Here is a 13,655-nt window from a genome sequence, read left to right on the forward strand (position 1 = left end):
GCAACCAGCGCTCTAGGATTTCCCGCGTGCGACCCTCCCTGATGACGTAACAGAGTAATTCCGGGAAAAGAAAGGTGGAAACCTGGCGACGTCACGTGACGCGGATCGCCTTCACAGCGCCGCGAAGGGAAAAACCGAGCGCAGAGGAAGGGAGTGTGAAGGAGACTTGCGCATGCGCTGCGTGCAGTTCGCTCCTGCGCTTACCTTCTACGTTACACAACTTCTGAGGGGCGGCTGGTGGAGGCGGCACCCCAGGTTAGGCGCTTGGAAGGCCTGTCTTCTTAGTATCATTCCCACTTGCGTTGCCTCACCCTCGTGGACTGGGAGCTGAGTGAGGCCCTGCTGCTTGGGAAGCGCTGCTTACGGAGGGGGTGCGCTGCTCTGTGTGCATCTTTTGGACAGCGCCTAGTACGCCGTTGATGTAAGCTGGGGAGTAGCTGAGGCAGGAGGTGTGTGCGAGAGGGAGAAGCGAGGGCAGGTGGTAGCTGTAGTGCGGGTTGCTGGTGCTTTTCCGTGGCATTTGGGGATTGTGACCCTTGATGGGTGATGGCGCCTGGGAGTGAGAGAAATTTGGGGAAGTGGGAACATGCTGTGGGGTAGACACAAGCTAATAACTCCTTTCTCTCGCTTTGTGGTGAAGCTCGTGGTGAAGCTCCCAAAGTAACCAAAATGTGCAGTGAAGGCAAACCTCTGATGGGACTTATGTTTGCATTTCACAGAAATGTCTTTACCGAAAAAACTTGGAAACTTTCTATCCAAGTTAATCTTCCACTCCTGGTGTCTTTTTTAATTTGAACAGAGTTGTTTGATTCTTGTCAACGGGCACAAGGAGTAGCCTTGATTCTCTTCTTTAAAACAAAAAACCAGGTGGGGCTTTGTTTGGGGGGGGTTGCTTGTGGATGGATTTGGAGAGTGTCTCCACATAACAGTGCCCTAGTTTGTTCTTAGGTGATGCATTTACCTAAGATAAAGGTAAATTATCTTACCTTTGAAGGGACCTCAGAAATAAAGGCTTGCAGGCAAAAAAAAAAAAAAAAAACCCTGCAAGTTTGGTCCATTTTGTAGATAGCCATAAATTTGGGGTGTATATTGTGGACTACTGTGGTGTAGACTGGCTGTGCAGTGGGTGTGGCTCTGAAGGTATGCAAGGCCTGCTCCAGGCATTGAATGTTTTCTGTTTAGGAAGTGCCTCATGTCTGGATCATTACACAGAGCTGCTTTGCACAGCAAATGTGTTTGCTGTGCTGGTGTTGCACTAGACTTTTTTCACAATAAATGTGTGAAGGGCAGATATGTCCTTAAGTATACAGTGGGATAGGTAATGGATCTGGCCAGTTAGGACTCTCTGTGCTCCTGAGTCCTTAGACATGTGTTTTTCCTTGTTTTGCAAGTATACAGTGGAAAACACAGTGCAGTTCCAGCAAACACAATTGCTACATACAGTGTGAAGCAACCTTGTATGATAATTGCAAACATATGTTTCTCATTGTGTGTATGTGAGGGCCACAGCTCAGTGGCAGAGCATCTGCTTTGCAAACAGAAAGACTCCTGTTCAATCCCTGGCATCTCCAGGTTGGGCTGGGAGAGACTTTTCTCTGAAACCTTGGAGAGCCTCTGCTCAACTTCTGTCCTGCAGATGTTGGCCTACAACTCCCATAATCCCTGGCTATTGGCCACTGTGGCTGGGGATTGTGGGAGTTGCAGTCCAAAAACAGCTGGGGGTGGACTAAGTTGAGTAGGCCCGGTGTAGACAATACTGAGCAGGATGAACCCATGATCTGACGCTATAGAAGGCAGCTCACTCTGCAATTTCTCTAATGTACGTGTGTACAGTCAACATAATAAAACAGCCTACATTATGGGTAAAGAATGCAGGAGTCCCGCTGGGTCAGTCCATCTGGTCCAGCATCTTGCTTTTCCTCATGGCCAACCAGATGTCTCTGGAAAACACACTAGCAGCATGATGACAATAGCTTTCATCAGAGCGCTTTCCGGACTAGCTGCTCAACAGCAGCAAAATGCCTCCATTCAGGCAAGTCTAACTGAAAATGTAAACAGCAGGGGGAGCAGTCTCACAGCAATTAACCCGAAAAAACAGCAACTTCCTTATGCCGGATGATGATCTAACTCTATATCGCAGCAATTAAATTCAAGATAAGTGGTATACTGCCTCTGAACCTGGAGGTCCCATATAGCTAATAGCTATTGATGGACTTATCCTCCATGAATCTGTCTAAGCCCCATTTTTGTATGAAAGTGGTAAATTATGTAGGGAAAGGTGCTCTCTGACTTGTATAGAGGTAGTGTGGTGGTGTGTGAGGGAGGGGAGGTGACTGCACAGTAATCTGCTATCTCCATCAGGTCCTATTTATGGGAATTGTTAGGTTCATGATGTTATGATAAATGGTAAAAGTAGCAGTGAAGATAAGACTTTGCAATTTTGGGATGTAATCGGAATCTGCAATGAGCTAGAATCCAGGGACTGATTCTAGTTTATAGGTCCAATGTACTTCCTCTGGGCACCTGCAGGAAGTGAATCTTTAAAAACTGCATGTAGGTCTTGCAAACATTTTTGGTTCAGCAAGTCAGGATGCTGATTTGCCTTGCCACCAGCTGTCCTAAAATAAAAACAAAAGGAGCACCATAGGTGGTTATAATATATTTGGCTGAATTTGTTCCATCTCTCGGCCCAGAAGGATCACCCAAAGCAGCTTACATACAGTAATAAAGTTAGCAATGGGTACTGTGGAAGGTGAAGGATAAATGGACCTTTCTTTATCCCTTTAAAAGTAATGTATTTGAAGCAGAAAAAGGCTGCCGAAAAAAATAAAAATTACCAGCTCAATCTACCTTTGTATGTTCTACACTAGGTACTACAGAATTCCTAGATGTCTGGGATTAGTCAAGCCCTGTAATATCGGATGCAAATTGACTACATGTTGGATATTTTCCAAGCCTTAGCGTAATCTGTACTGACCTATGGTTTATGACCTGTTTTGCTTAAGACTCACAATTAACTTCAAGCATGTTTATCAAAGCACGGTGACATCATCTAATATCTATTGACAAATCAATAGAAACAAGCTGTCTTGTGTCACTTTAAAAGATTTATTGGGGTATACATTTTCATCAGCCCATTCATTCTGACTACCTTCTTCAAAGTCTTTTCTATATAATTCAATAGAAGACTCTTGCTTTGACCTGGGTTAGCATGGTCCATAATAAATTCTGGGAATAGTTGTAAAAATAAACCACTTCAGAGAGACATTTCTGGCCTGCACCTATGACATTGCTGTTCTGCCGTAGTTCTCAAGATATCAATGAGGTGGAGGTTATTTTGTGGCTCTAAAAGAAATGATACAGTATTTAGACCTGTTAAGCAAGTTAACATGTTCATTTAGTTAATATTTGAAGTGTGTGGCCTCTGTCTCCCCTGCTTATGAATGTTTGTGTGTATGGGAATTCATCTGTGGGGAAGCAGAAAATGCTTCCTCTACTCACAGTATTGGGGATTACCAGTTTCCCAGGAGGAAGCTGTTCCTTTGCGAGTTGCAAGCACCTGTAGAGTAATGCATTGCTCTGAGGGTAGAAGTATTTTTATTCCAGAATATTTTGGACTACTGATGTAGTTCTTCAAATATATATTTACTTGCATTGTATCTTAACAATGGTTGATAAATGTGAGATTAAAAGACATTATGCTTTGTTTAGTAATTGTAATATTTTGAGAAAAAACCCTTGTCTATTTTAAAATAGAGCTTTCTTTAATTTTTAAAGAAAAATCTGTTTCGTAGGCATGAAACTAGATCAGTAACATTGTTAGATGATAATGGATGTTACATATTCCTTTTCTTCCAGATGGCTTATGCATAAGAAGTTCTGTCTTGCTGTGTTCTTGCAATTCTGTGATATATGATTTGTCAGTGTATGGTTAGAACACAATCCAACATTTACTTTATTGTGCTTAAGCTTGCTTAAATCTATGTTACATCTATTGTGGTCTTGGACTGTGTAGTATTAGAACAATTTTTGCTTTCATGAACATTAAATGATGCTTGTTTTCTTGTCTGCTGTAGCAGATGGCGGCACAATGTGTAACAAAGGTGGAGCTGACCATCTCCTGCAGCAATCTCCTGGATAAAGATGTTGGCTCCAAATCGGACCCACTGTGTGTGCTGCTTCAGCATACAAGTGGGCAGCAGTGGTATGAGGTATAGGATGTTGATGCTTCTAAAATCCCTCTGATACTTAGAGAGGTTTAATACAATCTGATTACTGGCTAGTAAAGTTCCTCATTTTAATCCAGTTTTTATCATGTATATCAGAAAACATTAATTTCTGGTATTCTCCCTTCAGACACTTCAACAAGTGTCATTTGAAAGAAGTTGGTCTTCATACCTGAAGCGTACTTCAGGTATGAAGACCAACTTCTTTCAAATGACATTTGTTTCATTAGTCACACCCATGGCTTAATAAGATTTACATGTATCCAATCAGTCTTTAAGAACAAGCTCCCTCTCTTCTCTTGCTTGATTTGCATATTTTTATTAGAAAATCTTTTTACTGGCCAAAGGAAATTGGGTATATTAAAAGAATGTACTAAACCTAAGAGAATAAAAATAGAAATAATAGTAATAAAAATAAGAATGATGTAACTATGGTCTACCATCAGCATTTTTATTGCATCTCTTATACCAAGGCTGATTTGGTGGTTTTTTACCCTCTCTTCAGTGTCCAACAAGATATAATTTTATAAATTTAGCACCATTTTCCTATCCCTTTCAGATGCTCAAAGTTTAAAGCCAGCTGTGAGAAGTGGGTTTGTTTCTATGAATCATTGTGTGATGAGCTTCCATGTCTTATTTATAGGTTTCTCGCACAGAAAGGGTCAAGAACTGTTTGGACCCCAAGTTTTCCAAGAAATTCCTCATTGATTATTACTTTGAGCTAGTTCAGAAGCTCAGATTTGGGGTATATGACATCGACAATGCAACTGTTGAGCTGAGTGATGATGACTTCTTAGGAGAATTTGAATGCACACTGGGGCAGGTAAGTGCAAATAGGTCTTAGATATTCTTTGTAGCATTCAGAGGGTTGTGCTAGTTGCTCCAGTTACAATTATTTTGGTTCTGTCTATAGATATGACATTCATTTGAAACTCTCTTTATACTGGTATTAACTTAGTTCTCAGTATGGATATTCTGCAAAAACAGAAACCATAATGGCGTTCTGTTCTCATTTGATAAATGCTGCTTTTCAGAGGGGAAAACCAGTGGATTATTTTCTTAGGTAGTTTCTCTGAGATAGTTAGGATTATAAAAGGGTTTCAAAGAGATAGACACAGCAAAGGGATTCATAGTTTAAGAGGAAATAGTGACAACAGCAACAGCTACTGGAGGGATGCTGTGCTAGGGTTGAATAGGGACAGTTGCTCTCCCCCTGCTAAATAAGAGAACCACCACTTAGAAAGGTGCTTATTTGCCTAGTTAATAGGGGTTATATAGTGAGGCAGGATCTACTTTCTGTGGCCTCACATCACTTATTTTGCGGGGAGGATGTAAAATTTCTGGAAATTTTAAAATCATGGGGAAAAACCCGGGAGGGTTTAAAAAGAAAAAAATGGAAATTTGGGGGGAAATTGAAATATATGCAATACTTCTTTTCTAGCACCCTTTATGGTTTTAAGGTAACATTGTTTCTTTAGGAGCATTTATTATATATAACCTGCTTTGCTTGTAACAACATGTTTGATATATTACACTTAGAAATACTGTATCACTTTCAGCAGTTCCTGCTTCTTCTGTGCCTTCATTTTTATCATCTTGACTATTTATTACATTTATGAACTGCTCCATCCTGAGGCTCTGGGAAGTTCACAACTAGTTTAAAAATCATAAAAACAAACCTCATTTAAAACACACTACTTATTAAAATAATATAAAAACAATTTAACACAATTTAAAACAATTAAAAATACTTTAAAACAATTCAAAAACCTTGGAAGGCCACGCCAAACAAGAAAGTATTTAGGGCTCTCTTAAAGGCCAACAGCGAGCCTAAACTGTGGATATCTGCTGGGAGTGCATTCCGTAGGCCAGGAGCAGTAGAGAAGGCCCGGTTCAGAGTTGCCACCAGGCGTAATGGTCTTATTGCCAGTACATGTGGTGACATTACATCTTAATGACTTATGAAAACGTCTGCATTTAGACAACCCTTGTGGGCAAGAGAAAATGGCTGCAGCGGTGGGCCGCAAAACAGCCTCAGGAGGCGGTCTCGGCTCGCCGCTGGGAGGTGGAGGTATGGCCTGGTCAGGCCATCCCTGGGGAGGAGGAGGCAGCGGTGATGGTGGCCTGGCCTGGCCTTGCCGCTGGGAGCAGGAGGCAGTGGCGGGACAGCCAGGCACAGGTGAGGGGAGAGGAGGCACCGGCGAGAGGGAAAGGGGGCAGGGAAGAGAGTGAGGCAGCTTGGGGCCAGAGGAAAACGGGTGGTGGGACTCCCCAGTTCGCCGCTCAGGAGGAGGAATGGCGGCGGTGGGGCCCTTTTCGGCCCTCTGCTGCCCAGTAAGTAGGACCTGGCTGCTCACAGCCTGGGGCGGGAGGGAAATGGGCAGCAGGACTCCCCAATTCGCTGCTTGGGAGGTGGAATGGCGGCGGCAGGGTCCTTTCCGGCCCTCTGCCGCCCAGTAATGAGGGCCTGGCTGTGGCGGCAGTGAAGTCCAGCTGTAAGTTGCTCAGTGCAGGTGGGGGTGTGGGGCAGGGAAGAGAAGAATGGAAGGGAAGAGACGGCAAGAGAGAGTGGGGAGAGGGAGGGGCAAGAGTGGGGAGGGGGTGAGGGAGAATGTGGCAAGAGAGTGGGGCAGGGGGGAGGCAAGAGAGAGTGGGGTGGGGGGGAAGGGAGGGCAAGAGAGAGTGGGACGGGGGGCGGGGGAACAACCGGCCCCAAATAGCACGCAGATGCTCTGTACGGGTTGGCTAGTAATAGTTAATATGATTTTTCTGAAGAAGAAGAAAAAGACTCTTAGAGACTCACGTTTAAGTAACAGAAACAGCTATAAATATATTTCCTAGTAAATTAATTGAAGGTTTTTGTTCTGTATGTGATCCAGTTATTCCAGATCTAGTCTACTCAGGGAATCTAGCACCATTCCCGAGAATTATCAAATTTTGATAAGTGACAGAGAAGAGAGTACAGCAAGTAGGAGCCTAACCTATAGGTCAAAACCAATCACTATATCAAGAAGACACTACTTTTAGAAAAGCTCAGACAGAATAAATTTTGTCCTTAAGGAATCTTAAGAGCTCAGCTTCATACCCAAAGCTAGAATACTTAGTTTGGCACTATAAAGTTATAAATCCCAATTTTATAGATAGAATAAATTATCTTTTATATTATAATTTCATAAATAGATTCAAATGGTAAAATACACTTCTGTCCTTCAGTATTTGTGTGTGCACATGCATGTTGTATCTATAGTGATACATAATAATGCATATGTGTGCACACCTCCTTGATACTGCTGCCCAGAACCAACCTCATTCCACTCATTGATGAAAATAATTAGAGGGAACTCTGGGGCCGAAGTTGAGCAGCCCTGCTGTAGATGATGGAGGAATCTGAAACAAGCAAGAAGCTTGGGAGAGTAAAGGCCAGAACACCTTTCCTTATCTGAATATATCTGAACACCTCCTAACTCTTTTATTCATGATTCCAAAAGAAAACATTTCATTCGATTTTGGGGGGGAAATACAAAGTTCTTCAGGGCGGGGGCTGTGTCCTCCCCACCAGGCCTTCACATCTCTACACACAGGTTTTCAAAAATTGTCCCTGCCTCCCTTCACAAATGGAACACCTTCCTTTCACACAAGTGCTAGCCTGAAAGCTGCCCACTGTAATCCCCCCACCTCCACCCTCTGTTTTACTTTAGGAGTTCTTAATAAATAACCACTTACCAAGTACTGTGGATTAGAAAATTTATTTATCTGTAACTATTCTGGATATTTGCATGTGTTAACAGATTGTTTCTAGCAAGACAATCACCAGGCCGCTAGTGCTGAAAAATGGCAGACCTGCAGGAAAAGGAAGAATTACGGTATGAAAATGTAGTTTGTTTCCTCTTTGGTATGCCAGTCTGAACAAAAAAAAATATCCTTGGGCTCTATTGTCACACTCTCTCTCCTCCCCTCCCCCCCACAATATATGCTGGCCAGAACAATATGAAGACAATCAACAAAAACTTTAAGTTTGAGAATCCGTTGAAATTAATGGAATTAAACCTGCAATCCTATGCACTGTTGAATAGGAGTAAGTAATATTGAATACGGTACGATTGACTTCTTAGTAAGCATGCTTAGGACATTCCTATAATGTACTTTACTGTGTGCCTAAGTATAGTTGATTGCTTCACTTTATCTGGACTGTTCACACATTTTTTGTTTCTATGTGGCAAATCCTTTGAAAATTTACAGAACTATGACCTGCATCCAAAGAACTACATCACTACTTTTACACGATCAAGGAAGTTCTTGATTGGTACTATCCAAACAGCAGCCCAAAGTTCTGCATGGCAAACCGCTCTCACCACTGAGAAGAATTTTCAAAAGCAGTTTGTCATGTGATATAGTCAGTCTTTTGTTCAGATGAAGAGAGTCAGCCCATTAGGTGCACTCAAGCTTTAATGTTCTTAAATGGGAGAAGAGAGAATGGCTTTCCCTTTGTGACGATAAAATCTTAATTGTCTTATATTAAAAAGCAGTTCTCAGTCTGATATGCACATTTTCACCATTTCCATTAGCTGAATGTCATTCCACTCATAAAGGCCCAACTATAAATATATTCTTTTTTTAAAAAGTAGTAGAAATGCAATGCTTGCTTCTTGAAGAACCCTTTAGAATGGTTATATTTTTCATCTTAAAATCCATAAAAGAATTAATGGTTAAACTTTAGTAGAACCCTCGAGGGAGAGTTAAGACTGCGACAGAGGTACAGCTTGGAATTATAGCTCTGTTAGTCCAGTTGTTTGTTTGCTTCCCTGCCTGACTGTCTTTTTAGTAGACTTTTTAAAAAGTTGTTAGTAGAGTTTTTTTTATTTTATCTTATCTTAGATTAAGTATATTTGGTTTGGAGGATTGTTGTGGTTGCTGCTGCCAAAGGAACTGTGCTTGCCAAAGACAATTAATCCTAAGGACTTCGTTGCAGCTGGTGATTATGTGGGGAGGGAGAACAAACCCTGATTTGCCATTAAAATGAGCTAAACAGCTGTATATTGATTTATTGTTTCTGAAGGAAACTATAAGTGCACTATCTGTGTTTGCTTCCCCAAAAAAATATGAGGTGTTGGAATCAGAGCCATGTTTACCATCTGCTTTCCTTATCTCCTTGGCTGGAGAAGACTCTTGTGGGGGAATGAACAGCTTTTTACTGAATTGGGCTTGCCACCTTGGTGGGTACCCTTCTGGGGAGGCAGACTAAGCTCAAGGCCCCCAGAACGCGCCCCCCCCCAACTCTATGATTTACCAGTGCTTGCTTACTAGGGATGAGCAGAATGTCCTGATTCAGGATGTTCCAAGCTCGGAACAGAACAGCCCCGTTCTAGCTGGAACATCCCAACCTGTTCTGCCACCATTTTGGGTTCCAAAATGGTGGCTGGGCATGCACGACGGCCATTTTAAAGTCCAAAATGGCAGCTGGGATGTTCAGTCTGGAACGGAGTTGATTACATCAGAGCAACTGGCTCCCTGGTTACTCCAACAGAACATCCTGAGCATTTTGTGTTCCATGCACCCCCTTCTAGGGCAAAGACTGTTTATATTTTCAATCGGCTTAATCTTGTTAGTATTACTTTAGGATTGCCTTTGATGTCTTCTCCCAGCAATATTTGGACTCCTTATCCATAGTGGGCCCAAAAGAAGGCAGTGGCATGAACAACATCAAAGCAACAACTTGGTTGAGTAAAAGAGTGTCAGGTTCTGCAGATAGGAAATAGGGGTATGCTTGAACTGCGATTGGGAGCTTTAAGAAAGAGGAGAGCCAGTCCTTACCTGCTCTCCACCACTCCATGCAGCTTCCTGCTGGGGCAGCACAAGGCCCAAGTACCCCTAAATGGCACCAGCATGCACATTGCACCCACGCATGGGAAGCTGCATGGGGTGGCAGAGAGCAGGTAAGGATCTGCTCTCCTCTTTCTTAAAACTCCTGCTTCCAACCGGGGCTCCAATTGGTGCTTGAATCGCGGTTTGAGCACACCCCTACTGGCAATAGCTTACAGTCGGAGGGGAGAGATGGCTGGGATTGTACACCATCTACAAAATAATCAGCTAGTGCTGTTTATTGCATTTAATGATATTAATAAGGGGAGTTGGATAACTAAAAGAACTACTATCTATTCATTGAGTCAATTATTACAGTGCCGATATTGCCCTGTGGATCTTTAGAGAGTGGAAAGGCTTCCTATTACGGTGGCCTGGATGAGAGTTCTCTTAACTTTCACTCAGTCAGTTCAAGATGAGTGTTCATTGTTATCTGAGAGCTCAGATGGTGCAGCTGCTTGTTCTGGCCTTGAACCTATGAGTTATATTGGCATTGTTACAAAACTGTGGCCCTATCTTATGGCATAGATAAATGAAGTGTAAACTGTAACTGAGCTGAAAGCCTCAGATGCTTTAGTTCATTCAAGATTTCTTAACCTATTAGGAGTGACACTAATGGAAGAGGGAAATCATATTTTTGTGTAGTTTGGAGGGCCTTAGGATTTCTTTGTAGAATGTATGCCCTGTGGTGGAACTCCTTAAAGTTTTCTTTCCTGAGAAAGGAACACAAAATGGCTCATTGGATGGACTTATAATGCCACTGCAGCCCCAAGGCTATATTAGTTCCAACAACAATCCCCACCCCCAATAACATCTCAACTCAAAGTCTGGATGCTTCCTACAAGATTGTCTCCTGAGAAATGGGAAATCTATTAAATCTGGAAGATATGTTGGCAAAAGCAGATGGGATTAGCAGAGCTGACAAAGTGGAAAGACCAATTGATTAATGTGAGCCAAGCCTTGTCTGCCACTCAATGGAATTGGTTGCTTTTGAGGATGCTGAGATAGATGAGACTCTTTTGACTGTCCGGGAAGATGGCTCATTGAGTAAAATTGACCTTGATTTTTCAGCTTCTAATGACAATCTGATTGATTTGCCTAATTCTCCCACCCGGAGACATAGCAATGTGCTGGATTTAGTTATATCCACCTTGCCTGTCTTCCATGCGTCTCCATGGAGCCTCATGCCCACCTAAAGTAAGAAGCATCCTGCTTTCTTGGAGGGCATCTTACTGCATGATTTGAAAGGGGAATCCTTGGATCATTCTAGAGTATGAGGGGGCCCCCATGGAATATACTGATTGATAGTCTAGGCATTATGTCTCCATCAGCCCTCTTTCCTGGAATGTTGCTGGTTGGACCCCTGAGAGTTTGGATACCTTGCTTATTGATTATATAACTTCATTTGATATTTAATATAAGAGATTTGGGCCTGTGAGGTGGTATTGATTTATGGGTGCATTGTATGTGACCTGCAGGCTGTTTTCTGTAGTGGAGAGGGGTAGACCTAGGGGAGAGCTTGCTCTGCTTGTCTCCATGAAGTGACAGGTGGATATTATTAAGTTAGTTCCTTGTGAGCAACTTGCTCTCTGGCCTGTTTTGTCAAGTTTAGTCATCAGTCTTTTATTAATGTTTACTTTCCTCCACAAGGAATGCTGGCTTGGAGCCAAGAAACCAGGCCCACTCTAGAGGGGTATATTTCCAATCTTATTTTGGTCTTTCCAAATGCCTCAGTAGAGGTAGCAGTTGGTTTTAATGCAAGAATTGGCCCTGCAATGAGGTCCTGTACTCCTTTTTTAATGCTGTTCTGCCAATATATGAGGGAGAAAATCCCTTACACCACTCTAAAGATATTAGATCGAATTGGAAGGGATTCAGTTTGATGCAATTTGTGAGCAGGCTGGACCTCTTTCTACACAATGGGGAGGTGAAAGGTGATAATCCTGGAGAATATACATATAATATTAGTCTGGATGGGGAACCAGTACCATCTAGTTTGTTATGGTTTCCCGTAGCTTGTTGAATTCTATCATCCATCAATTAGTTGAGGCTCACCAGGACAGTGTTCACTTAACAATTTTTTTAAAAAAAATTGAAAGAAGGAATCAAGAAACTCTTGTTATGGAGAGTTATGTTATGATTTAGCAGTGGATCCAAAACATATAAAAACCCTAAATGGTCTGGAAGGGTGAACATAAAAAGCTGCCTTATACAGAGTCGTACCATTGGTCAATCTATCTCAGTATTGTCTACCCAGACTAGCAGTGCTTTCTCCAAGGTTGCAGGCAGGAGTCTCTCTCAGCCCTATCTTGGAGATGCCTGGGAGGGAACTTGGGACCTTGTGCATGCAGGTATGCATGGAAAAAGAAAGTATGGGTTTCCTTGTTTTGGAGAAGATCCGCCTTCTCTTTAGGTGCAGATCCCTAGTGTTTAGGGTCTAGCATTTATCCCTCTTTACGAAAAGGGGGTGAAAACTGATCTCTCCATCTACTGACCAATCAGTTTATTAAGTATAGTGGGCAAGCTATGTGCAAGGCACGTGCTGGAAACTAAATTGGAGGCTTCAACTATAGACCACAGGCTACTTGCACTTATCCGCATGTTACATGAAAATGATTGTCTGAGGGTAAGTTGTAGTAATTAGGGCCATTTTAAGACTGAAACCTAATCCAGATAAGACAGAAGTGGTTTAGGTTGATAAAACTGATTATCCAAGTGGTGGGGTAAATCTGGTCTTGAATGAGGTCATACTCCCCCTGAAAGACCAGGTTTGCAGTTTGGGGGTGCTTATGGACCCAATGCTGTCCTTGGAGTCTGAGGTGGTGGTGGTGTGCAGGAGTGACTTTTACCAACTACAGCTGGTATGCCAACTTTGACCCTACTTGGAGAAGTCAGACCTGACCTCAGTCATTCATCCTTTGATAACGTCCATATTGGATTACTGCAACACGCTCTGCTTGGGGCTCCTTTGAAGACAGTTCGGAAGCCTCAGCTTGTCAAGAATACTGCTGCAAGAATGCCCATGGACGCTAGTTGTTTTTTGAGTATTCCATCCATCCTGTGGCAGCTTCATTGGCTGCCAGTTTGCTTCCAGGCTAGATTCTCTTGGGGAAAGGGAACCATCTTATTTAGCTATTTAATCTATGTAAATCTCTTTGAGAAGTTTGGTCAAGGAGCAGTATAAAAATATTTGTAGTTGTAGTCATAGTAGAAGATTCAAAGTGCTGGTGTTGACCTTTAAAGCCCTACATGGCTTGTGACCTGGTATCTGTTGGACTGCATTTGCCCATACGCATTGACTAGGGCTCTTTAATAATCATCTTGAGCCCTGGTCGCTATTCTGCTGTTGACTGAGTTACAGTTGGCAGGGACTAGAGAATTTTCAGTTGTGGCCCCTGGGCTCTGGAATACCCTCCCAGAAGAGATTCTCCATGCTTAAAAAAAAGATCTTAAAACCCACTTGTTCAGAGAGGCTTCTTAATGTGTTTTATTACAGCCCGGTGGGTGTTTCATTTTAATTGTTTCTATTAGTTCTACATTGTGTGTTGTGTTAAATTTTTTTATGTGGGG

The 13,655-nt window shown here is 42.5% G+C and overlaps 1 protein-coding gene across 6 annotated transcripts in view; it reads left to right on the top strand.

Annotated features, from left to right (window-relative positions):
• The first annotated feature begins 18 nt into the window (after nt 1-18).
• The window catches only part of CPNE3 (copine 3), a 42,454-nt gene continuing 28,817 nt past the window's right edge, over nt 19-13,655 (top strand). The window contains exons 1-4 of one of the 6 annotated variants that reach the window (XM_053244919.1): nt 19-449; nt 4,077-4,211; nt 4,870-5,049; nt 8,015-8,089. In XM_053244919.1, coding sequence (XP_053100894.1) covers nt 4,080-4,211; nt 4,870-5,049; nt 8,015-8,089 — 387 coding nt within the window. In that variant the 5' untranslated portion in view covers nt 19-449; nt 4,077-4,079. The remainder of the gene's footprint in view (nt 450-4,076; nt 4,212-4,869; nt 5,050-8,014; nt 8,090-13,655) is intronic. The other 5 variants (XM_053244918.1, XM_053244920.1, XM_053244914.1 and 2 more) reach the window with 5 other exon arrangements.

This window comes from Hemicordylus capensis, chromosome 4 (genome assembly GCF_027244095.1).
Source record: "Hemicordylus capensis ecotype Gifberg chromosome 4, rHemCap1.1.pri, whole genome shotgun sequence".
Classification (NCBI taxonomy): domain Eukaryota; kingdom Metazoa; phylum Chordata; class Lepidosauria; order Squamata; family Cordylidae; genus Hemicordylus; species Hemicordylus capensis.